Below are 19,679 nucleotides of genomic sequence, written 5' to 3'. Positions count from 1 at the left end.
CAAATATGTTAGATAAGGAACAAACCTATGAGAAGGTAAATAAATTTGAGATGTACAAAGCGTATACCAAAATAGATTGGTTACTTTATGAATACTGGATGGAAGGAATAATAGGAAAAAAGTGAATATGATTATCTATTTGTGGAACATCCAGTAGTTCCATCTATTTTTGGGATACCCAAAACACACAAGAGTATTGTCGATCTACCGTTCAGACCCATAGTTTCAGCTAGGGGTTCTAAATTGGAACCTATAGCCAAATATGTGGACCATCACTGCAAGATTATATTAGAAAAGTTTCCACACATTATTAAGGATTCTTGGGACTGTTTGGACAAGTTAAGAGAATTTAATAATTCTATGTATAAGGATGACTTTTATATGGTAACCATAGATGTAATAGATTTATTTTCAGTGATCCCCCACAAGGAAGGGTTGGATATGTTTGACAAACTTATCCACGATTATAGTGAATATCATACAGTCAAGAAAAGATTACTTATAGATATGATGGAAATGGTCCTCAATAACAATTATTTTTACATGGAGGGAGACTTCTATAAACAGCTCACTGGAGTAGCAATGGGGGCCAGATGTGCCCCTATTTATGCAAACTTAGTTTTGGCACAGTGGGAAAAAGACACAGTTTTTCCATCTATATTTTGGACGAAGATAGTGTTTTATGTTAGGTACATTGACGATATACTTATGTTTTGGAGAGGGACAAAGAACGACATAACCGATTTTATGAATTATCTCAACACATCTACAAGTTTTTTGAGATTCACAACAAAGATACATGAAGGGAATTGTGATTATTTGGACATAGGGTTGTATCTTAAGGACAAAATGGTGGAATCGAGCATTTATCGAAAGGTTACATATTCTAACTCATATCTACATTATACTAGTTGTCACCCACAATTTCAGAAAAAGAATTTGGTGAAAGGCCAGATGATAAGGCTGTCACGCATTATTAGTGAGGATATAAATTTTGAGAATGAAATGAAAAACATAGAACAGATGTTTTTGGATAGGGGTTATCCCTTAGACTTTATTAACACTATTAAAGGTGAAGTGGTCAACAAGAGAATCAACATTTTTAAACCCATTATTAAATATGGGTTGTTGAAAGATAACAACAGTAATACAACTATTGACAATGTCAATAAGTTCAATGATAGATTCATTTTACCATTTAATCAAACATCTAGTATTATAGTAAGGGCATTGCATGATACTTGGTCCTGTGTTTTTTCTAATAATTTTGAATTTAATGAAATTTTAGGACATAACCCCAAGATTACCTATAGTAGAGGAAAGAATTTAAAGGGAATTATAGAGGGTAGTGAACACATTAAAACATTCTGTATATCAAAAATGAGTAAGTGCGGGTCTTGTAGAAGTTGTAAATTTATAAATGATGGCCCTTATACTATGGTTCAGGGTTATGCTAGATCAATACAGTGTCCCGGTTACATCAATTGTAACACCAAAAGGGTTATTTATTTAGCTACATGTATTTCCTGTGCAGCGTACTATGTGGGAAAAACAAAAAGAAAGTTAAAAGACAGAATATTAGAACATAATAGGGATATCAGGAACAAAAAGATAACTAATGCTCTGTATTTACATAGTACTAAATGTGTACACTTTAAGAGATTTGTATTTTTTGTCATTGACCGTATTCCCAGTCAGTATGACAAAGGAGGGGACTATGACAATTTACTTTTGACAAAGGAATGTTTGTGGCAGCTTAGGTTAAACGCGGATACATTACCTGGTCTCAATGGGTGTATCTCCATTTCTAGTATTTTAAAATGGAGATAATTTTGTATATAGTCAAATACACAACTTTTATTTCCCTTCATAGGTTTAGAGTATAATTGAAAGAGAATATTGTTACATATTTTTTAATGTTTTAATATTTTAACTATAGTGTTTGGATTAACACAATTTCAATATGTATCAATTGTTTATGTATATTGATATTATTTATAATATTTATATGATAATAGTTTAGGTTTGGTATTTAATATATATACACATTTATATTTATATACATTTTATGTATATTGTATTTATTCATTATACTTATTTAAATTACAAGTTACTTCGTTTTATATGAAAAGGTTTTAAATGGTTAGAGTGTGACAGACTTACTTAAATTAACTTATTCAACTTATTTAAGTTATTACCAATTAATTAAACAACTTAACAATTGCGTATGTTGATTAGAATATCTGACAACTATTTAAACTGCAGCAGAATTTAAAAGTTTTATACTCTGATGATGCCCTACGAACAGAGGGGTGAAAGCGCTTAGTATATTTCGTTTTTCTTGTCAATATTTTATTTTTTTGGGTTCTTCGTGTTTTCAAAGTGGTGAATAAAGTGGACTTTTATACTTCGTGGAGCCTGTCCTTAGTTTTACTGTTTTTTGTTTCCTTAAAGTGACGCTGTGTGGCAACATTACAAAGGCGTTTTTCCACATTCTTGTGTTAGAAGTATGCTGATCTAACCTGCTGAGTTGGGAATTGCCATTGGAAGGCTTATTGTGTGCTTTCCTGATTGGTAGTTAGCTGAAAACATGTTTCTCTTTGCTCGTATTTAAGCCTTGTATTTGCAGAGGTGTTAGCAATGCCCTGTACAGATGCAAAAGTGTAGAAGCTCTGTTTTTCTCTAACAGCTCTCTGTGGACCCCTTCCAAGATTTTCTGATGCTCTAGGAACAACTCAGTTGCACACTGAGCAGATTTGCCTTATTGATCAATCTTAGCCTACACAAAGTATAGGTCCCTGTTGTAGTCTTGGTGCTACCATCAAAGTCCTGTCAAATTAAACCCATTCCCTTCCCAGTAAGAGCCTGATATCATGGATGGGCAGTTTTCTATCATCTCTCTGGCCAGCCTGATAGAAATGGGCATCCTGAGGCAAAGTAACAATTGTCTCATGTGTACTGACAACCACTTACTCCTGAAACAATACTTTGTGAAGATGTAGTTACATTTGTCAGTACACACATACACTTCCCACACTAAATAAGTACACGACAAATAAACCCACATATGCAGAGTTACTTGATAGTAACTTCCAAAATGGAAACCATTTACCCACACAACAATGCAAAAAACCACAACACACAAGCACACGCAACAGTGTGTCAACAAATAACACCATAAGGTGAAACACCACAAAGCATAATGTATTGGTCATAGTTGACTCCTTTGTGAGACTCATGGATGTTATCCTCACCAGGCTGGATAAGTAGCATGTTACAGTCAGCTGCCTGTCAGTTCGCAGGATCCATAAAGTCACTTAAGCACTAAAGTCACTCAATCACAAGTACTGGAATGATTCCATCATAGTCTATATGGGGGTGAATGACTTGAGATATACCTCAATGGACTATATGAAGAGAGACATTACTGAGTTCTGAGATTGTGTCACAGGCAACTATAAGCCTAGGACTAAGCAGCTTTCTACCTTCTCCAAGGATAATGCCACAATACAAACAAAAAGTTAACAATTGTCTTAACTTCTGGTATCAGCCCAAGGGGATCCAATATCTATCATCCTGGGAAAACAGTTGACAGGCCATGCTGCTTTGCCAGAGATGGTCTGCACCTGTCTCCTGTAGGTTTTGGATACTGACAAAGGCTCTAGGAATGCCTATTGTGCCTTTTTAGGCAGTGCCAATATAATCAACCTTCTAACATAACAAAATCATCTCTAGAGGAACTCAAGGTACTACTGCTTAATGCTAGGTGTCTAAACAAGAAACTGCACTCCCTGAAAGCACTCCCCACTTTGGAAGATGATGATGTCTGTGCAATCACTGAGACATGGTTCAAAGGCATGGAAAACACTCTGGCTGTGCAGGGCTACAATGCCTTCCGTACATTCAGACCACAAACCGAGTGTGAAAGAACCAAAGGAGGAGGTGTATCCACCTTCATTAAGGATAGGTGCACCTTGAGACTGGTTAAACAGTGTGACCCTCTTGAGCCTACTCCATTTCTAAATAAGTATAGGCAAAGCCCCTTACCATATCATAGCTATTTATAGGTCCCCCACCATGAAACAGGACAGGCATACTACACACCTGAACTTATTGGAGTCTCTTGCCAAGATGCTCATCACCTTACTTGTGGGTGATTTTAATTATTCTACCATTGAATGAGAAACATACATGACCACAAACATGCTGGCTCAGAGGTTCTTGGACCTTGTCAATGCAAATACTCTAGAACAGCTAGTCAGCACATCCACAAAAGGCTCAAATGTCATGGACATAGCACTCACTGACAAGGGAGAGCATTGCACCCATGCCCCCTGTGATGTCCTCCCTGTTATGATCGGACCATAAATCAGTCTTATTCGATGTAATTATAAGACCAGATACCCCATCAAGCTTAGGAATATTTCAAAAACAAATTGCCTCGTACTAAGTGGTATAAGAAGTTTCAAAGCCCCCTCAAATGCAGATAACATAAACTCCTGTGTAGAGATGTATACTGATGCCTTGTTTAACCACTTAAGCAGTTGTATAGAATCAGCTGTACCTGACCATATTAAAACCAGGTCTTGCCGGAAAAAAAAAAAACAAGCCACCTTGGTGGACCCCTAGTAAAAAACAGGCTATACAACAAGGGAAAGAAACTAATATCCAAGAACAGGAGAGAACTGGCTCAGCAGAGGAAGAAATCCTTCTATAGCTTAATCAAATAAATTAGAAATCTTGCCAAGTCCTTCAAAACCAATTATGGATCAAAAATACTCTCCCTAGCTAAGGATAATCCCAAGACAGTCTTTATGTCCAAAATCTGAAAGGGGATACCCAGCTATGCACTGAACTGGTTATGGATGGCACCACCCATACTCAGCCGGAGATAACAGCCAATCTGCTACCTGACAGATTTGGAACAAACTTGACCCCTTCCCCATCCCCTCTAGTCATTCCCCCAAGTATACCTGGCACCATTCCTTAGCCTATTATTTCAAGCAGATCACCTCAGCACTCTCCAAAGTCAAAAATATGGCATCAGTGGGACCAGGAAACATTCCAGGTTGCACTTTAAACAACTTGAAACATGACCTAGCCGACCCCCCTTGGATCCCTATTTAACCACAGCCTGTGAACTAGCTATGTTCCGGCAGAATGGAGGACAGCAACAGTAATCCCTCTATACAAAGGGCAACCATTAACAGACACTGGGAATTATAGATCCATATCATAAGCTTGACTAGCTTCATCTGCAGAGCCATGGCAAGAATCATTAGGGAATTTATTAGGGACATAGGTTATCTTCAAACTCTGGACCCAACCCACTTCAAATTTGTTAAAGGTAGATCATGCCTTTTAAACATGGTTGACTTCAAGAAAGTCACCAAGGCCCTGGACAAGGGAAAGACAGGGCATACTGCTCATCTTAACCTAGCCAAGATATTTGACACAATTTCTCACTCTGGTATTATAAAGAAACTCTCCCAGTTGGGAATTGACCCCTACATTACCAGATGGGTAGCCACCTGGCACAATGGCAGGACACACACTGTCAAAGTGGGTGACTTCACCTCTAGCAAAACACCAGTCACCAGTGGCATACCACAGGGTTCTGTGCTGGGTCCCTTACTGTTTGGAATTTACTTAGATGTCTGGGCAAACTTTGAAAGCCTGTGGCTGACCAAGTTTACTGGCTATTGCAAATTGAGAGCAATCACTGAGTCCCCTAATGATCTTAATACACTGCTGACAGGGTGCCAAAGCTATAGATTAAAGCTAAATGCAAAACATGCATTATTCTATTTGGAAAAGCTGACATCCCTGCTAATTAGACTACATATAGCAGCCCCCTTAAGTGTAGACCCAGTAGTATGTGATCTGGGTCCTCAGGTTGATAGCAATCTGAATTTTGACCACCACATATCCACAGTAGTAAGGAAATCCTATCTTATAAATAAAGGCAATGCATCTAGATCTAAGGATGTTATAATTATAATTCCATTATACTTGCCCCTCATCAGACCAGTAGAGTACACTCCTCCCTTTTGCATGTACCTCACCAGACACCTGCAGTAATTGGAGACACAATAGAGGTTTCTCACCAAGAAATTGCATGGTACATAAAACAAGTCATAAACAGAAAAACTGAAAGCCCTGCCAATGTATTCTGTCTGCTACAGGCTGCTAAAGGGTGACCTGGCCTGAATTACAGGGCAATCTGATGGAAATGCTACACATTCATAAATCAAACTGCACAAGGGTCACTTGCTGCATGGATCTTAAGCTAGCCACTGACATGAACAGGTCATGCTGGACAGAGAGATACATTCCCAAAGACATCCACTTCTCTGGAACAAGTTTCCAATTCACGTGAAATAGAGCCCCCTCCCTGACCCTCTCCATACATATCCTAGATCAGTGGATAGGTAACCAGAACTTTACTCCTTCACCTAACCAATGACAATTGGGGCAACTCGGGATAAATATGGCTAGGCTTGTAAGGGTTCTAGGGCTGTTAGCCTAGTAACCTTCAATTAACCAATGACTCTATATGGTAATTCAACTTTACGGGCTTACTTTTGAATTGTCTGCAGTTCTTATTCTGGAAGTAAACAGTCTCAGTACATTTAAATGCCAAAAGCTAAAACTCTGAGGAGTATGAAGAAGCAAAGGTGGCATCAGGTATCTGTTTGGCAGGATGTGACAGTTATGGCTGTCCAGGATATCAGTAAGTTACAATAAGCTGGTTTCAGAATAACCCTGAAATACAGTAAGGTGTTTGTTGGTGGGAGATCTTGTGCTAAGCTTGGAGATTGTAGCTAGATAACTTAACAGTTTCACTAGGGAGATGGTGACGTGCTACTGAAGGGAGCAGCACATGGCAAGGACAAGGTGAACGAGAGGTTTACACTGCTTGTGAGATCAGTAATAGTTTGCACTAGAGACTTGGTATTAACAAAATTAGTGAAACTGGTAGTATTCATTGGTAGCTGCATAGACTAGTCAGTTGATTAAGGAGCAATTAAAGGAGCCTATAATAAGGATATTTGGCTTTAATGGGTAACCTTTTGAGTTGACTTATATACTTTGTATGCTTTTAAGAAACATAGAAGGCACCTTTTGTTAGCAGTGATGTGTCAGCAGGTTGTGTTGAGATGTGCTATGACCTCTATAAGTTGTATTTGGTATTTTGCAGGATCCGATATTAGACAGCATGATTCCTGATATAAATATGAATATGCCAGTTGGTTCCCCATGGGCTTGAACCATGGTTAATGCATTAGAGTTATAAGGGGGGGGGTTGTCTTGCTCTGAAACCAAGTCACATTAACTACATCAGTTTTACCTCACCTTAAAGACATCCATCAATTTTGTTGTTTAAGCTCATGGAATTCATTAGGTCAACCTTGACATAGTTCAGTATAGAAATGACTGTACTGGTATGTTTTTGTGTTGAACTTTGCATAAAAATGCCAGTATGGAAGAAGCAAAAGTTGTAATACATAAAACCCATAGAACAAGAGATGCATACCTTTCCTAGCAAAACAGGACAGTCTGTTGGCCATCTGTTTCCATGCAGACACACACTATATATACCTCTAGAATGGCATCAATTAAGAAGCCAATCACTGTATTTTTTTTTTTTTTTGCTTGAAATAAGGCATCATTGTTGGTGAGGGAAGACTTCTGATGAGCACTAGTGGTTTACCTTCCTCGGACATAGGTGCTGAGCTAGTTTTTGTGTCATTGCAGCTATGCTAAGGCAGCATGCCTTAAGACATTCACACCCACATATGACAGCAACAAGGTCATACTTAAATTTAGGATAATGAAGGGCTTTGAGGGCCCTTGTCATATGCCTGATCTTAGCACCAGATGCACAACTGACTGTAAACTTGGTCTTATCCAGTCAGATGAGTGTAATATCTGACAGAAGAAACTCCTGTTACAAGGACTTTGTGAAGCAGGCATGTATGACTTTAGATGGTTACATTTTCACTGTTGATGCTTGCTGGTAAAGGTATGTACAGGGATAGGTATAGCTATTACTGGTAAAGGTATGTACAGGTATAGGTGTAGCTATTACTGGTAAAGGTATGTACAGGGATAGGTGTAGCTGTTAGGCTATCCCTGGTTGGCTGGAGCGTTACAGGTTTATGCCTATGAGGTTAAAGCAATCATTTCTTTCATAATCTCAGCATAACTACATGTAGTTATAGTCAGCTCTTTGCAGATAATTTTAGAATTTGAGAGATGTGCTTTCAGTCTGAATGGGTAATTGCATTTCTCACAGATTTGAAATTATCTAGGAATATGGAGTTGTCAGTAAATATAAAGCAGCCCCTATACTTTCTTAGTATACCTCGTGCTAGCAAGACTAATCAGGTTAGAGGTAGGAGCAGATCTTGTCTCTATGATATAATTTACTTATATTATGGTAGGGCACCAATAGAGATAAATTAGAGCACATTATTTGGAGGGCTAGTGTTAAGGTAAAAGTTACTTGTAATATATTAAGGTACTGATACAGTTAAGTTAGAGTACTGACTTATGAACTAATACAGAAATGTCCTCATGTACTTAAAGGCTATTTTAGTCAACTGTGCTATGTATTCCTTTTTTTTCTGTAATGAATAAGGCACAATAAGAGCAAGTAGTAAGCATGCCTTTATGCTTGAGCAATAATTTGTCATATTTTGCAGACATCTGTGTCTTACACCTTCAGACTTTAAATTATATTCACTGGACAGCTGGACATTTGACTGCTATTGTTATGCATGGGACCCTTTTGGGCTGAAGTAATTTTACTGTCATGCTAGCATGATAGCTTTCTTCAAAGAAGTGCAGGTGCCTCCTTTCACAGACTATGTCATACTGCAGATTGTTCACAAGCCCATCTGCAGCAGTGACCTCAGCACTTCTGGTTCTGTACTGTCACTGCCACATTAGTATGCATGTACTGCTGTGTCAGATAGCATGCGAGTCTCTGCCATTGCATTATAAAAGCTAGCACTCTGTAGTCACTTAACTGTTTCTATTTCTCAGCCATATATTAAACATATATTTTGTTGTGTGATGTTTTTGTGGCACATTTACTTCATTTCCAGATGCCTTTTAAGTAATGTTCACTGGTAAACATTTTGTGTCTATAATCTACCTTGCTTTCTGAATGAATTGCCTACTACTGTTCTGCATGACTTCTGTTACCACCTATGCTGTGTCTAATTCTTAAAATGATGTACTTACCTTGAGGTGTTTTCCACTGAGCATGTATCACAGAGTAAACTGACAGCACAGTGATACAGAATGTAGAGTTGCTGTCTCACAGCACTAGGTTCTCTGGTTTTGCTCCTAGCTGTGGAGGCTTCCTTGTGAAGGCTACTTATACTCACTCTCCCCATGCTGGTGTTCACACAGTGCATTAATTTCTTCCCAATTCCCGAAAGTGCTCAGAGACTATGATTGGCAGTCCTCCAAAATTGTCCATTGGTGTGTATAGGGCATATGTGTGTGTGTGTCTTGCAGTGGATTATTATCCAGTCTAGGAGAGTTTTTTTGTCCTATGTCTGTTAAATGCTGGGATTGGACATGACTTCTCCACAACCCTGAGCAGAATAAAACGGGTATTGGAAAATGAATAAATCTTATTTAGTATTTTCAATCAGTACATCTCACTTCATATTTCTTCAGTTTTACTTTGTTTTAAAGGCCATTGTTTGTATTTTTGCAACAGGTGAAAATGTGCTGTACTTCTTTACAGATTTATTTAGGAATTTAATGTTTCATCTGCTGCATTGTAAACTTTGCTTGTAATTATCCTTTCCTTTGTGAGTAGCACATATTGGTAGCCCACAATCAGTATCTTTTCGTTTAATCTCGGTGAATGCCCTTCCATTTCACTGTTGCAGTATTCATAACATTAGTGATTCCCTGCCTAGGGCAGCCTGATGTTTGGCCAGTATACCAAAGCCTTAGGTTGCTTTAAGGTATGCTGTACATTACATGTATGCTCCTCACGTAGCATAGGGCATAAAGGTGATGTCCGGATATACCATCCTCAGAACTACTTTGCCACCAGTTCAAACGCCATCTCTTGATCATCGGTCTGAACACCTATGTTCTGTTACTGCTTTCACCAAGCCATTGCAGAGAAGTGTCCTATCGGGGTTCCTGTTTTACTTTTCCTTTTGTTTTGTTGCTTGTGGGGTTTCATGTCATCCAATAAGGATAAATGCCAGTGTGGGAGACAGATTCCCTATAAAGACTGCCAGGAACAGTGTGTGTTTTGCTTTGTTGCCTTGTATGACCATATGGCCTGTTTCATCTCTCAGGCTTTTGTACCTAAAACTTTGCATAGTTGACTTTCTTCTGTAGCATTTTATCTTGAGAATCAGTGTCTTAAACTTCTCGTGAAATATAAGATGAAGGGAACTTCCCACCCTGAGGGACAGCCATTTGGGAAAAAGAAGACCAAAAAGCCTAGGCCAGAATCTTCTGCTAGTCAGCCTCCACTGGATGTCTCTCCCGAGATGAGTGAATGCTCAGAGGTTTGCCTGGCTGTGTTGTCTGATTCCTCGGAGTTGAAGGCCATCTGGGATCCAGCTTTAAGCACATCTGAGAAGGCTTTGCAGGCATCCATTTTGGATGTTCAGGGGGAGCCATGGTTGATCATTTCAGACAGACCTAGGAGTGTTCCTCAGATTTTAGTTAGACAAGAAACCTTATTGAATGCTGTTCTGGGTCAGAGCCTTGCAAGTTTTATAAGGCAGACATCATGCTGGATTAAAAAAAACAAAACATATTTCTCCTGCCCCTAAGGATCCGCAGAGTGAGTGTCAGGCCTTCATTCAGGAATTGGTTAGTGCTTTGATGCCATTTAAACCACCTCAGGGTGTTTCTGTTCCTGCTCCTTCTTGGTCCTCTACTCCGGTTTACAATCAGAATCTCACAACTGAAAACAATACATTGAGTGGCCAGATCAAATCCCTGCATATTAGTTAGGTGAAAATGTCGAATCTGTTGAGTGAGTTCAGCAGATTCAGCATTTTCGCCAAATATCAAACATGATGTCCATATAGGAGCTCAGGTAAGTGTCATTTCTACACTTCAAATCACATTTTTACAGGGGAGCAACCCCCCACACCTCCTGTTAACTATATATATTTGAACTCCAAGATCACACTACAGTGAGGAAAGGGATGATTGTCCCAATCTGCACTGTACCACAATCTCTATTCATTACATCAAGCTCATATCAGCGAATGCACAGTGGCATTAGCTGATATGAACTGTTGATAATTTAATGTTCAGCAACATAGGAATCGACCATCTGCTGTTTGACATTCCTGTGTTTGCTGAACCTACATTCGACATTTAGGCTATAAACCCCCTCTACTCCACTTAAAAGACCCAGGGAATATGATTCCTCTGAGGAGAAGTTATATTCAGATGAGGAATCCCTTGCTTATTATTAAATTTCTTACGCCTTTGGATTGTGGGTCCGAATCTTTAGGATGTTGGAGTTCTTTAAATGGGATTGTGCTTAGGTCTGAGAGATTCAAAAGAGGTACTACGAGTTGCTACAGATGGAATCTCCTAAACCTTCTGTTTTTTCCTCCTGTTCTGGCTGCTTTGATGCATGCATTTTCTAATGCCTCTAAACCTCCAGATTCTTGGCCCCCTGCTGCCAAGAAACCCAATAGGTTTTGTAGGGTGCCCAAGGACTGTAAATCTTTGTACAAGTGTCCTGCTGCTGACCGCCTCTGTGGTGTTTGTAGCTTCTGACAAGCCCTCTCAATTGCTTCCTTCACCCACATTACTGCCCTTTGATAAAGATAACAGAACCACAGAAATGCTAGGAAAGAGGGTTTACATCTCCCCTACCTTGGCTTTTTTAGGGCTGTTAATTATCAGACCCATATGTCCAGGCATGTGTTGGCTTCCCTATCTCAGGCTTGTCAGGTTATATCTGATCTTCCAGACACTGAGGGTAAAACTTCTGCTCTTTCCCTGTTAGGAACTTCCTTTCAGGTGGCTTGTCGGTCCATCCAGTATAGTTATGATGCAGCAGATGCTTCTTCTAGGGCTGCTGCTTTTGGGTCAGTGATGAGGAAGTATTCTTGACTTTGGTTTCAACCTTTGCCTAATGATATTAAGGCCAAGTTGATGGATGCCCCTCTTGATACTACACTTGTTTGGTGAAGCTGCTGCTTATTTAAGTCCCTTCAGGAAAAAGGGAAAGGTTTTACAGGAACTCAAATGTGTGTTTGCTTCTCCCGTTGGTAAAGTTCAGAGAAACTATCCCAATAAACCAGCCTTTGTTCACAGGCAGTCTCACCCTCCACCTCCTAAAAGGGTGGCAAGTAGGCTCCTCCTGCTAAAGCTACTCAGACTTCAGGGTCACAGAAGTCTTCCTTTCCAGATATAACAGGTGCTGTCTGACTATCCTGTTCTTCCCAGCCACTTTCCTCTGTCTGTCTGTATCTCTCTCTCTCTCTAACTGTTTGGCTACAGATTACTCAAAATTCTTGATTCTGTCTATTATTCACCTGGGGTATTTCAAGGTGTGAAAATCCCTTCCCCCTTTTATGGGTATTTCTCAGCCCCCTCGGGAACAACTCTTCTTTTTCCCAGAGGTGCTTTAGGACCTTTTGACTCGTGGTACTATTCAAAATGTGCCTGTGTTCCAAAGGGGGTGGGGTTTACTCTAGGATGTTTCTAGTACCCAGAAAGAAGGGTACACAGAGACATATTCTAGACCTACCTCACTTAAACACTTTTTTGAAGGTGCTGTGTTTTTGAATGTTGCCTCTTCAGACTTTGTTCTCTCTTTTGCTTCCTCAGGCTTTTATGCTGTCTATGGAACTCAAGGATGCTTCTCTCTATATTAGTCCATCACCTTTTCAGGAAGTTTTTGCATTTTCTGCTTCCTGGCATTTTCAGTTCTCTGCTCTACCCATTGGTCTTTCTACTGACCCAAGGGTATCCGCCAAATGCCTTGTTCCTATCACTGCTTTTGTCAGACTTCAGGAGATCCAAGGATTTACTTCTGGGATGACCTGCTGTTTCAGGAATCCTCTCCAGAGGTCCTGTTTGGGGTTTACACTAAACTTCAAAATGTCTTCTCTGGCTCCTTCTCAGGATCATGTTTTTCTGGGTTGCAGGGTTCAGACGGTGCCTTTGCTGGCATCTCTACCTCCTCCCAAGGCCTTGCCTGTCATCTCCTTCTTTCAAACTCTTCCTCATCTGGCTTCCATTACAGTCAGGGTGTTTCTGAGAGCTCTGGGTTTCATGGCATCCACCATCCTTATGGTCCTTCTGGCCAAACATCACATGAGGAAGTTTCATTGGTTCCCAAAGTCAATTTGGCTTTAGCATGCTCATTCACTAGAATTTGTAGTTTCTTGTGTACATTGTCTCAAGAAGAAACTCAACTAGTGGATCCAGTAGTTATCCTTAAATCCAGGGCTCCCTTTTCATTCCCCTCTTCCCTCTCAGGAGATGATCACAGATGTTTCAGATGTGGGTTGAGGAGCAGATTTTGGCTCCTTAAAGGTGTAGAGGGTCTGTTCTCTTTAACAGAAGGATCACATCAATGTCAAACAGATGAGAGCCTTTCTGCTGGCTCTTCAGGCTTTTCATCCTCTTTACTCCCTGGGACCTCTGTGTTTACAGACCACCAAAGTGATATATGTAAACAAGCAGGGGGGAACAAGATCCTATCTTCTTTGCTGGTTGGCTGTCCTGGTATGAGATCTTGCTGTCCAGTATTGAGGGACTCTTCAGGCAGTTTGCATTCCCTTAGGTCAAAACATTGCGGCAGGCACTTAACATAATCCCATGAATGGATGCTTCACAGGAATGTGTTTCTGGACATTGTCCCTGGTGGGGTACTCTTCAAATACATCTGTTTGCCTCCCATCTGAGCAGACAACTTCCTCTCTTTTGTGTCAGAGTGGTGGATCCTTTGGTGTGGAAGGTGCACCTCCTCCTCTCATACAGAGGGGTGTTTCTGCTTTCCCTTCTTTTCCTCATTCCAAAGGTCATTTTCAAAATTCAACAGGGTGCCCCCAAAATCTTGTTGGTTGACTCCCTTTTGGCTGAGACAGCATTGGTTCTCTCTCCTGCATTTAGCCAAGGACAATCATCACAAGTTACCTCACAGGGTGGACCTACTCACACAAGACAAGGGATCTCTCATCCACCCCCACTCTTCAATTGACTGTGTAGGTGATAGGATTTTGGTTACACATGGACACCTTTTTTTTTTCTGAGGACATGCTTAGAGTCTTGCTGGAGGCCAGGAAACTCAATACTAGGAAATCCTACTTATCTGAATGGAAGAGGTTTTCTGTTTGGTGTATTTCACATAACCTGGATCCACTTTGTGTTGATATTCCTTTAGTTCACTCTTATCTGTGTGAATTGCTCAATGCTAGGTTGGCTTATTCTTCTGTTAAGCTATCTCTGTCTTAATCTTCTCCTTTAGCTTCTGGATTTGAAGCTAAAAAAATTCTTAAAAGCGTCCTTCATATTAGGCCTCCCAGGAAGCCTGTTCCTCCAAACTGGGATCTTAATTTTGTTTTGGAGAAGTTGACTCAGACTGCCATTGAGCCTGCTGCTTCAGCTTCCATGCAACATTATTCTTGGAAAACTATTCTTTTGTTAGTCCTTACTTCCACCAGACTGGTGCCTGAGCTTCAAGCCCTTATGGCTTGTCCTCCTTTTTTGGTGTTTCGTAAGGTCAGGGTGTTCTTGTGTACTAATCCTCCTTTTTATGCCCAAGGTGGTTAATAAGTTGTCCCTTAATCAATGTATTCATTTGCCAACTTTTTTCACTTCTCCACAAATTGCCAGTGAGAAAGTGCTGCACATGTTGGATGTGCATAGACAACTCAGATTTTATTCGGCTAAGATTAAGACCATTAGGAAATCTGAACAGCTCTGTTTCCTTCCATCCCAGGTCCTTGGGATCAGCTGTATCCAAGCAGACTATTTTTTTCTTTGATCTCTAAAGCTTTTTCTTTTTGTTGTTCTTTTCATGGACAAAACATTCTTTATTCTGTAAAGGCTCATTCTTCTAGGGCTGTGGGTTCTTTTCATGCTTTTTTCCAGAGTTTGGATACTAACTCTGTTTTTGAGGCAGCTACCTGGACTTCTGTGCATGCATTTGCCAAAGACTAGAAGTTGGATGGAATTTGCAGAGCTAGAGATGGTTTCGCTAGGGCCATCTTTCATGGCTTCCTAGAGGGCTCTGCTGGTCCTTCTTCCTCCCAAGTTTCTTTTTGAGCTTTGGCACACTCCCTTTTGTAATGAATACTGCAACAGTGAAATGGAAGGACATAGCACTGTTGTGTAAAAATCTTACCATAATGATAGATGTCCTTCTTTTCACTGTTGAAGTATGCAGTCCCTCCCTCCTCCCCCTGGTTTATTTATCTTGTGGATGTACTGGTTACCTCTTGTTTTTCCTTGGACTGGCGTTCCTACTGGGGCTTTTAGTTCAGAGGATGCTAGTTCCGGATGTCACCTTTATGCCCTGTGCTATGCGAGGAGCATACTTGTGATGTACGGTGTAACTTAAAGCAATGTAAGGTTTTGGTATAATAGCTGGATGTCAGACTGCCTTTGGCAGGGAATCCCTAATATTATGAATACTGCAATAGTGAAGAGAAGGACGTCTACTGTTATGGTAAGATTTTACAACTGTAACAGAATGCAAAAAGCACAGCAGTATCCAGTAAACTCTTCCAAGAATCCCTGGGATTCACGCAGGCGAAAGCGCTTGATATATTTATTTTTCGTTCACCTTATTGTGTTCGTTTTCCAATAAAAGGATTTTACCAGTTTGAGGAATCTTGGAAGAGTTTATTGGATACTGCTGTGCTTTTTGCATTCTGTTGTGGTTTTTTGGGACTTAGTTCGTGTCTTTGTATTTTACAACTGTACTTTTTCTGTTAATAGTATACCATACCACTGTTCAAAGAGACCAGACTGTTCCATATTGCATTTATGAGCTTAATGGGTAAAAGTTTAATATTCTGAAGCATCCCCTGATCCTGGAATGGAAATGTATATATTCTTTATTTACTACAAGTGTTTAAAAGAAAACAAAAAGACATGAAGCTCTGTGTTAAGTGCAGGTTATTATTTTATCGCACCAAGTGCTGCATTTTAATGTTTTTTTATTACTTTATACATATCGGAAAAGTTCACTGTCTTTTTTATTTTTTACAGTCGTGCAGTACTTGAGGAAGTGCTTGAAACAGACCTCAGTAATGAAGCTTTTCCCTTCTCTACACATAAGCTAGTAAAAGCTGCAGGACACATGGTAAGTATCTCTGTTCAAAACTTAGAGTGAGCAGTGACTTGACATTTCAAATATTGCACTTTTCTTCTGTTACTTATCTGAGCCTGATACAGTTGTGTGTTAACTGATTGCACCGTTTCACTGTCTAACGAACTGACTGCTTCTGAAGTAATGCACTTCATAACAAGCTGATGTTACAGTTCCAATATCCCTGAACTGGTTGTAGTTCAGGTGGATGTAAAACATTACATGACCGTTATAAAAAAAACAGTTAAGGGATGTTCCCAGGTGCCCTGGCAAAATTCCCTCCTCAGTATGAATACCACCTTCGGTCTCTCTTTAAAAGAAGGCATTGGCCTAGTGGGACTAACCTGGTCAACAGACTGTAAGTAATGTCTTTCGGCTTTTCCTGGTTAGGGGTCGCCACAGCGGAACTCCGGTCCGCTCATGATTGGCAGTGGATTTTTACGGTGCTGAGTTGCCAGCCCGACACCTAATCTTCAAGGAAGGCACACCCATTCACCTATCTGCATGTCTTTTGCATCACTCAACCATGGGGAGGACATGCAGACTCCACACAGAAGGCGCTCCAGCCGAGAATCGAACGGGAGAACCTCTTACTGTGAGGCAACAACATTAACCACTGCAACACTGCGACCCACCTGGTCAACAGACTGTAAATAAATAAATAAAATAAAACGCCCTTCATTTCTTATTTAGGACATTATAGTATGTGCAAAAATGCTTCAAAAGTGAGGTCTTTGTGCCATACTACAAACAATGATCAGCTGTCATTTAGCATATCTCAGTGAAATGTGTTCATCTTTGTCATAGTGCAGTGTGACCCATGAATAAGTATGGGTGTTGGTGAAACCGGGTTAACTGTTAGTACTTCATGTGACATTGGTACAGAAATTGTATTTTTACAGTCTAGACAATGTGTTTGCTACTTGCATGTTTTGATGAAATGTTTATTCTTTTTGCTTAAGTAAAAACTTGAATCGACTACCAGGGGTATTTTATCTATTGCCAGTGATAATTGCATCAGTTACCGGTGCTGTACAAGTGTGCTGACACATGCTAAGATTTGTAATAGTTATTTTTTTATTGAAACCACAAGTTTTTCTTCTGCTTTTGTTAATCTCTTTCATTGATTTATTTGACTTTGATGTTGGTATGCCAACCTTATTATTGGTAACTTCTTGGGATTTAGCTTTATAAACTGAATTGATTCTATATAATTGTTAATTGCTTCAGTTTCTTGAATGACATTCTTCCTCCATAGATCGTTTTGCTGTTGAGGTATCATTTATGAAAATTGCCTGCAGAATTTTACAGATGTAAGAAGGAAGTCCACTCAAATTCATGAAACAGATTTGATAGATTATGCTACTGCTTCTGATGTTTTTTTTTTTTTTTTTTAACTATCTGGAGTTGTTTACATGACAAGCAAGCCTGAAGTCTAGTATATAGAGGTAAAACAAAATTTCACATGAGAAGCTCAGATTTTTTACTTTAAAATATATTGTCCAAACATATATGGAGGCATAAGACATACCAAAAATGCCACTGTGATCAGTTTATTCAATATGAGCATTCCAAACTTAAAGCCTAATTCATAACAAGTGAATAACTAACATGAAATATAACAGGGTAATCGCAACAAAATAATTAACATTTGCAGGCAGCAGTAGAACCACTCACAATCATTTGTCCTTGAATACAAACAGCGTTACATTCCTCAACTCAGCCTGACCACTCTTAAATTACGAAGCATACTGCTTACCTCACCATTGACCAAACTAAATCCACCTTAGGGGGGAAGAGGTATGTTTCTTTCGTTTTGCATAACATAACTGATTTTCCTTGTATTTTTGCCCTGTCTTTCTTCATCTAAACTGTCTGGATTTCAGATTTCGTACTTCTAAACTTGAACTGTAGCACATATTAACAGAAGGAAGTCGAGGCAATGGACTTTTTTCTGTTAGTATATGCTGGATTTTACAAAAAGCACGCTGGTTGGGCTGACCAATCAGCATGCATGTTTTTGAATGCCAATGGTCAATCATTGTATAATACACGTTAAAGAAATCTGTCCCTCTGTCATTCAAATGAATTCCATCTTTCCAATACCAAATGTGATTTCTGTCATCAAAATCCCTATTACTAATAACACACAAAGCCAACTCTCCTAATGCTTCACAGCCATTGTTATTAAATGCCTAGCTCTTTCCACACACACACACACACACACACACACACACACACACACACACACACACACACATTTGAGACTGCTTCCAAACCAACCTTGGTGCAATCTCTGACACCATTGTATGTGACAATTAACATACCTGCTGGAGAGAGAGGTTTGTCTCCCAGAGGCTGCCTCATCTCTGGAATAGACTTCCCATACACATCAAACAGAGTACATAGCTGACCCTTTTCAAGCACAATGTTGATGACTGGATGGGAAACCACAAATTTGTCCCAGGGTTCCACCTGCGTCCCTCATTGATGGGGGTGACAGGTGCTGACTGAGGTTTCTTTTTTGGGGATAAACTCTTGAGTAGGTTTGTAAGGGCCCCAGGGCCATTACCCTGGTAACCTCTGATCCAATGATCCATTATTCCCGTGCATTTCTGCATTAACCTCATCAAGTCATCAACAAATCCACTCAAGCAAACTTTCTTTTAGGAACTCATCCAGTATCATTAGCCCCCTGAGTGAATGGCTAAAATCTGGAGGGAATCCCAGATGCTGCCTGTAGTAGATCAAGCTTATCCAAAAGATGACGTCACCTCAAACCTCTATATCCAGTCCATGATGCATTCCACTTGCCTTCTGGTAAACTCAACATGCTTCCTCCAGGTCTTATTGTTACAATCTTTGCTGCCCAGAAAACAAACAAATATCCCAAAATTACAATATTGCTACCTGCAAAATGAAAACACAACCTTTGGCCCACCAAACATCATCTTATTATGTAGTCTAAAAAGGCTCTGGATGAGCAGCACTCTGCTCTTTTGAATACTTCCAATGATTTGCCTTCCTTTAAATTAGTCACTCACCTGACTTGAAATGAATGTGCAGAGAACCTGTCTACTGCAATACCTTGACTGACCAGAATACTTCTCAATAGTTTAATAAAATGTCCAGCCAACACCACTGACCAGAGCACAAAATCACTTGCTGTTTCTCTACACAACTGCTGTTAGCTGCTTTTCCCATGCTACTGGACACACTACCACCTCCTTATTTTTAGGCAGTACTACCTGACACACTCTTTCTACCTGATTGGTCTTTGAATGGTGTAACCAACTCAACACTGCCCAATCCATAATACATACCCCCTTTCATAACA

General features: G+C 39.8%; 1 protein-coding gene across 1 annotated transcript in view; it reads left to right on the top strand.

Annotated features, from left to right (window-relative positions):
• SARDH (sarcosine dehydrogenase) overlaps window positions 1–19,679 on the top strand; it is a 2,624,838-nt gene that overhangs the window by 1,660,006 nt on the left and 945,153 nt on the right. The window contains exon 22 of the mRNA XM_044058055.1: window positions 16,243–16,336. Within this exon, the coding sequence (XP_043913990.1) occupies window positions 16,243–16,336 (94 nt within the window). The remainder of the gene's footprint in view (window positions 1–16,242; window positions 16,337–19,679) is intronic.

Source organism: Protopterus annectens, chromosome 16.part0 (assembly GCF_019279795.1).
Source record: "Protopterus annectens isolate FY-2018-M chromosome 16.part0, PAN1.0, whole genome shotgun sequence".
NCBI lineage: Eukaryota > Metazoa > Chordata > Ceratodontiformes > Protopteridae > Protopterus > Protopterus annectens.
The sequence above is the reverse complement of the archived record's forward strand: the minus strand, read 5'-3'. Positions and strand labels throughout refer to the sequence as shown.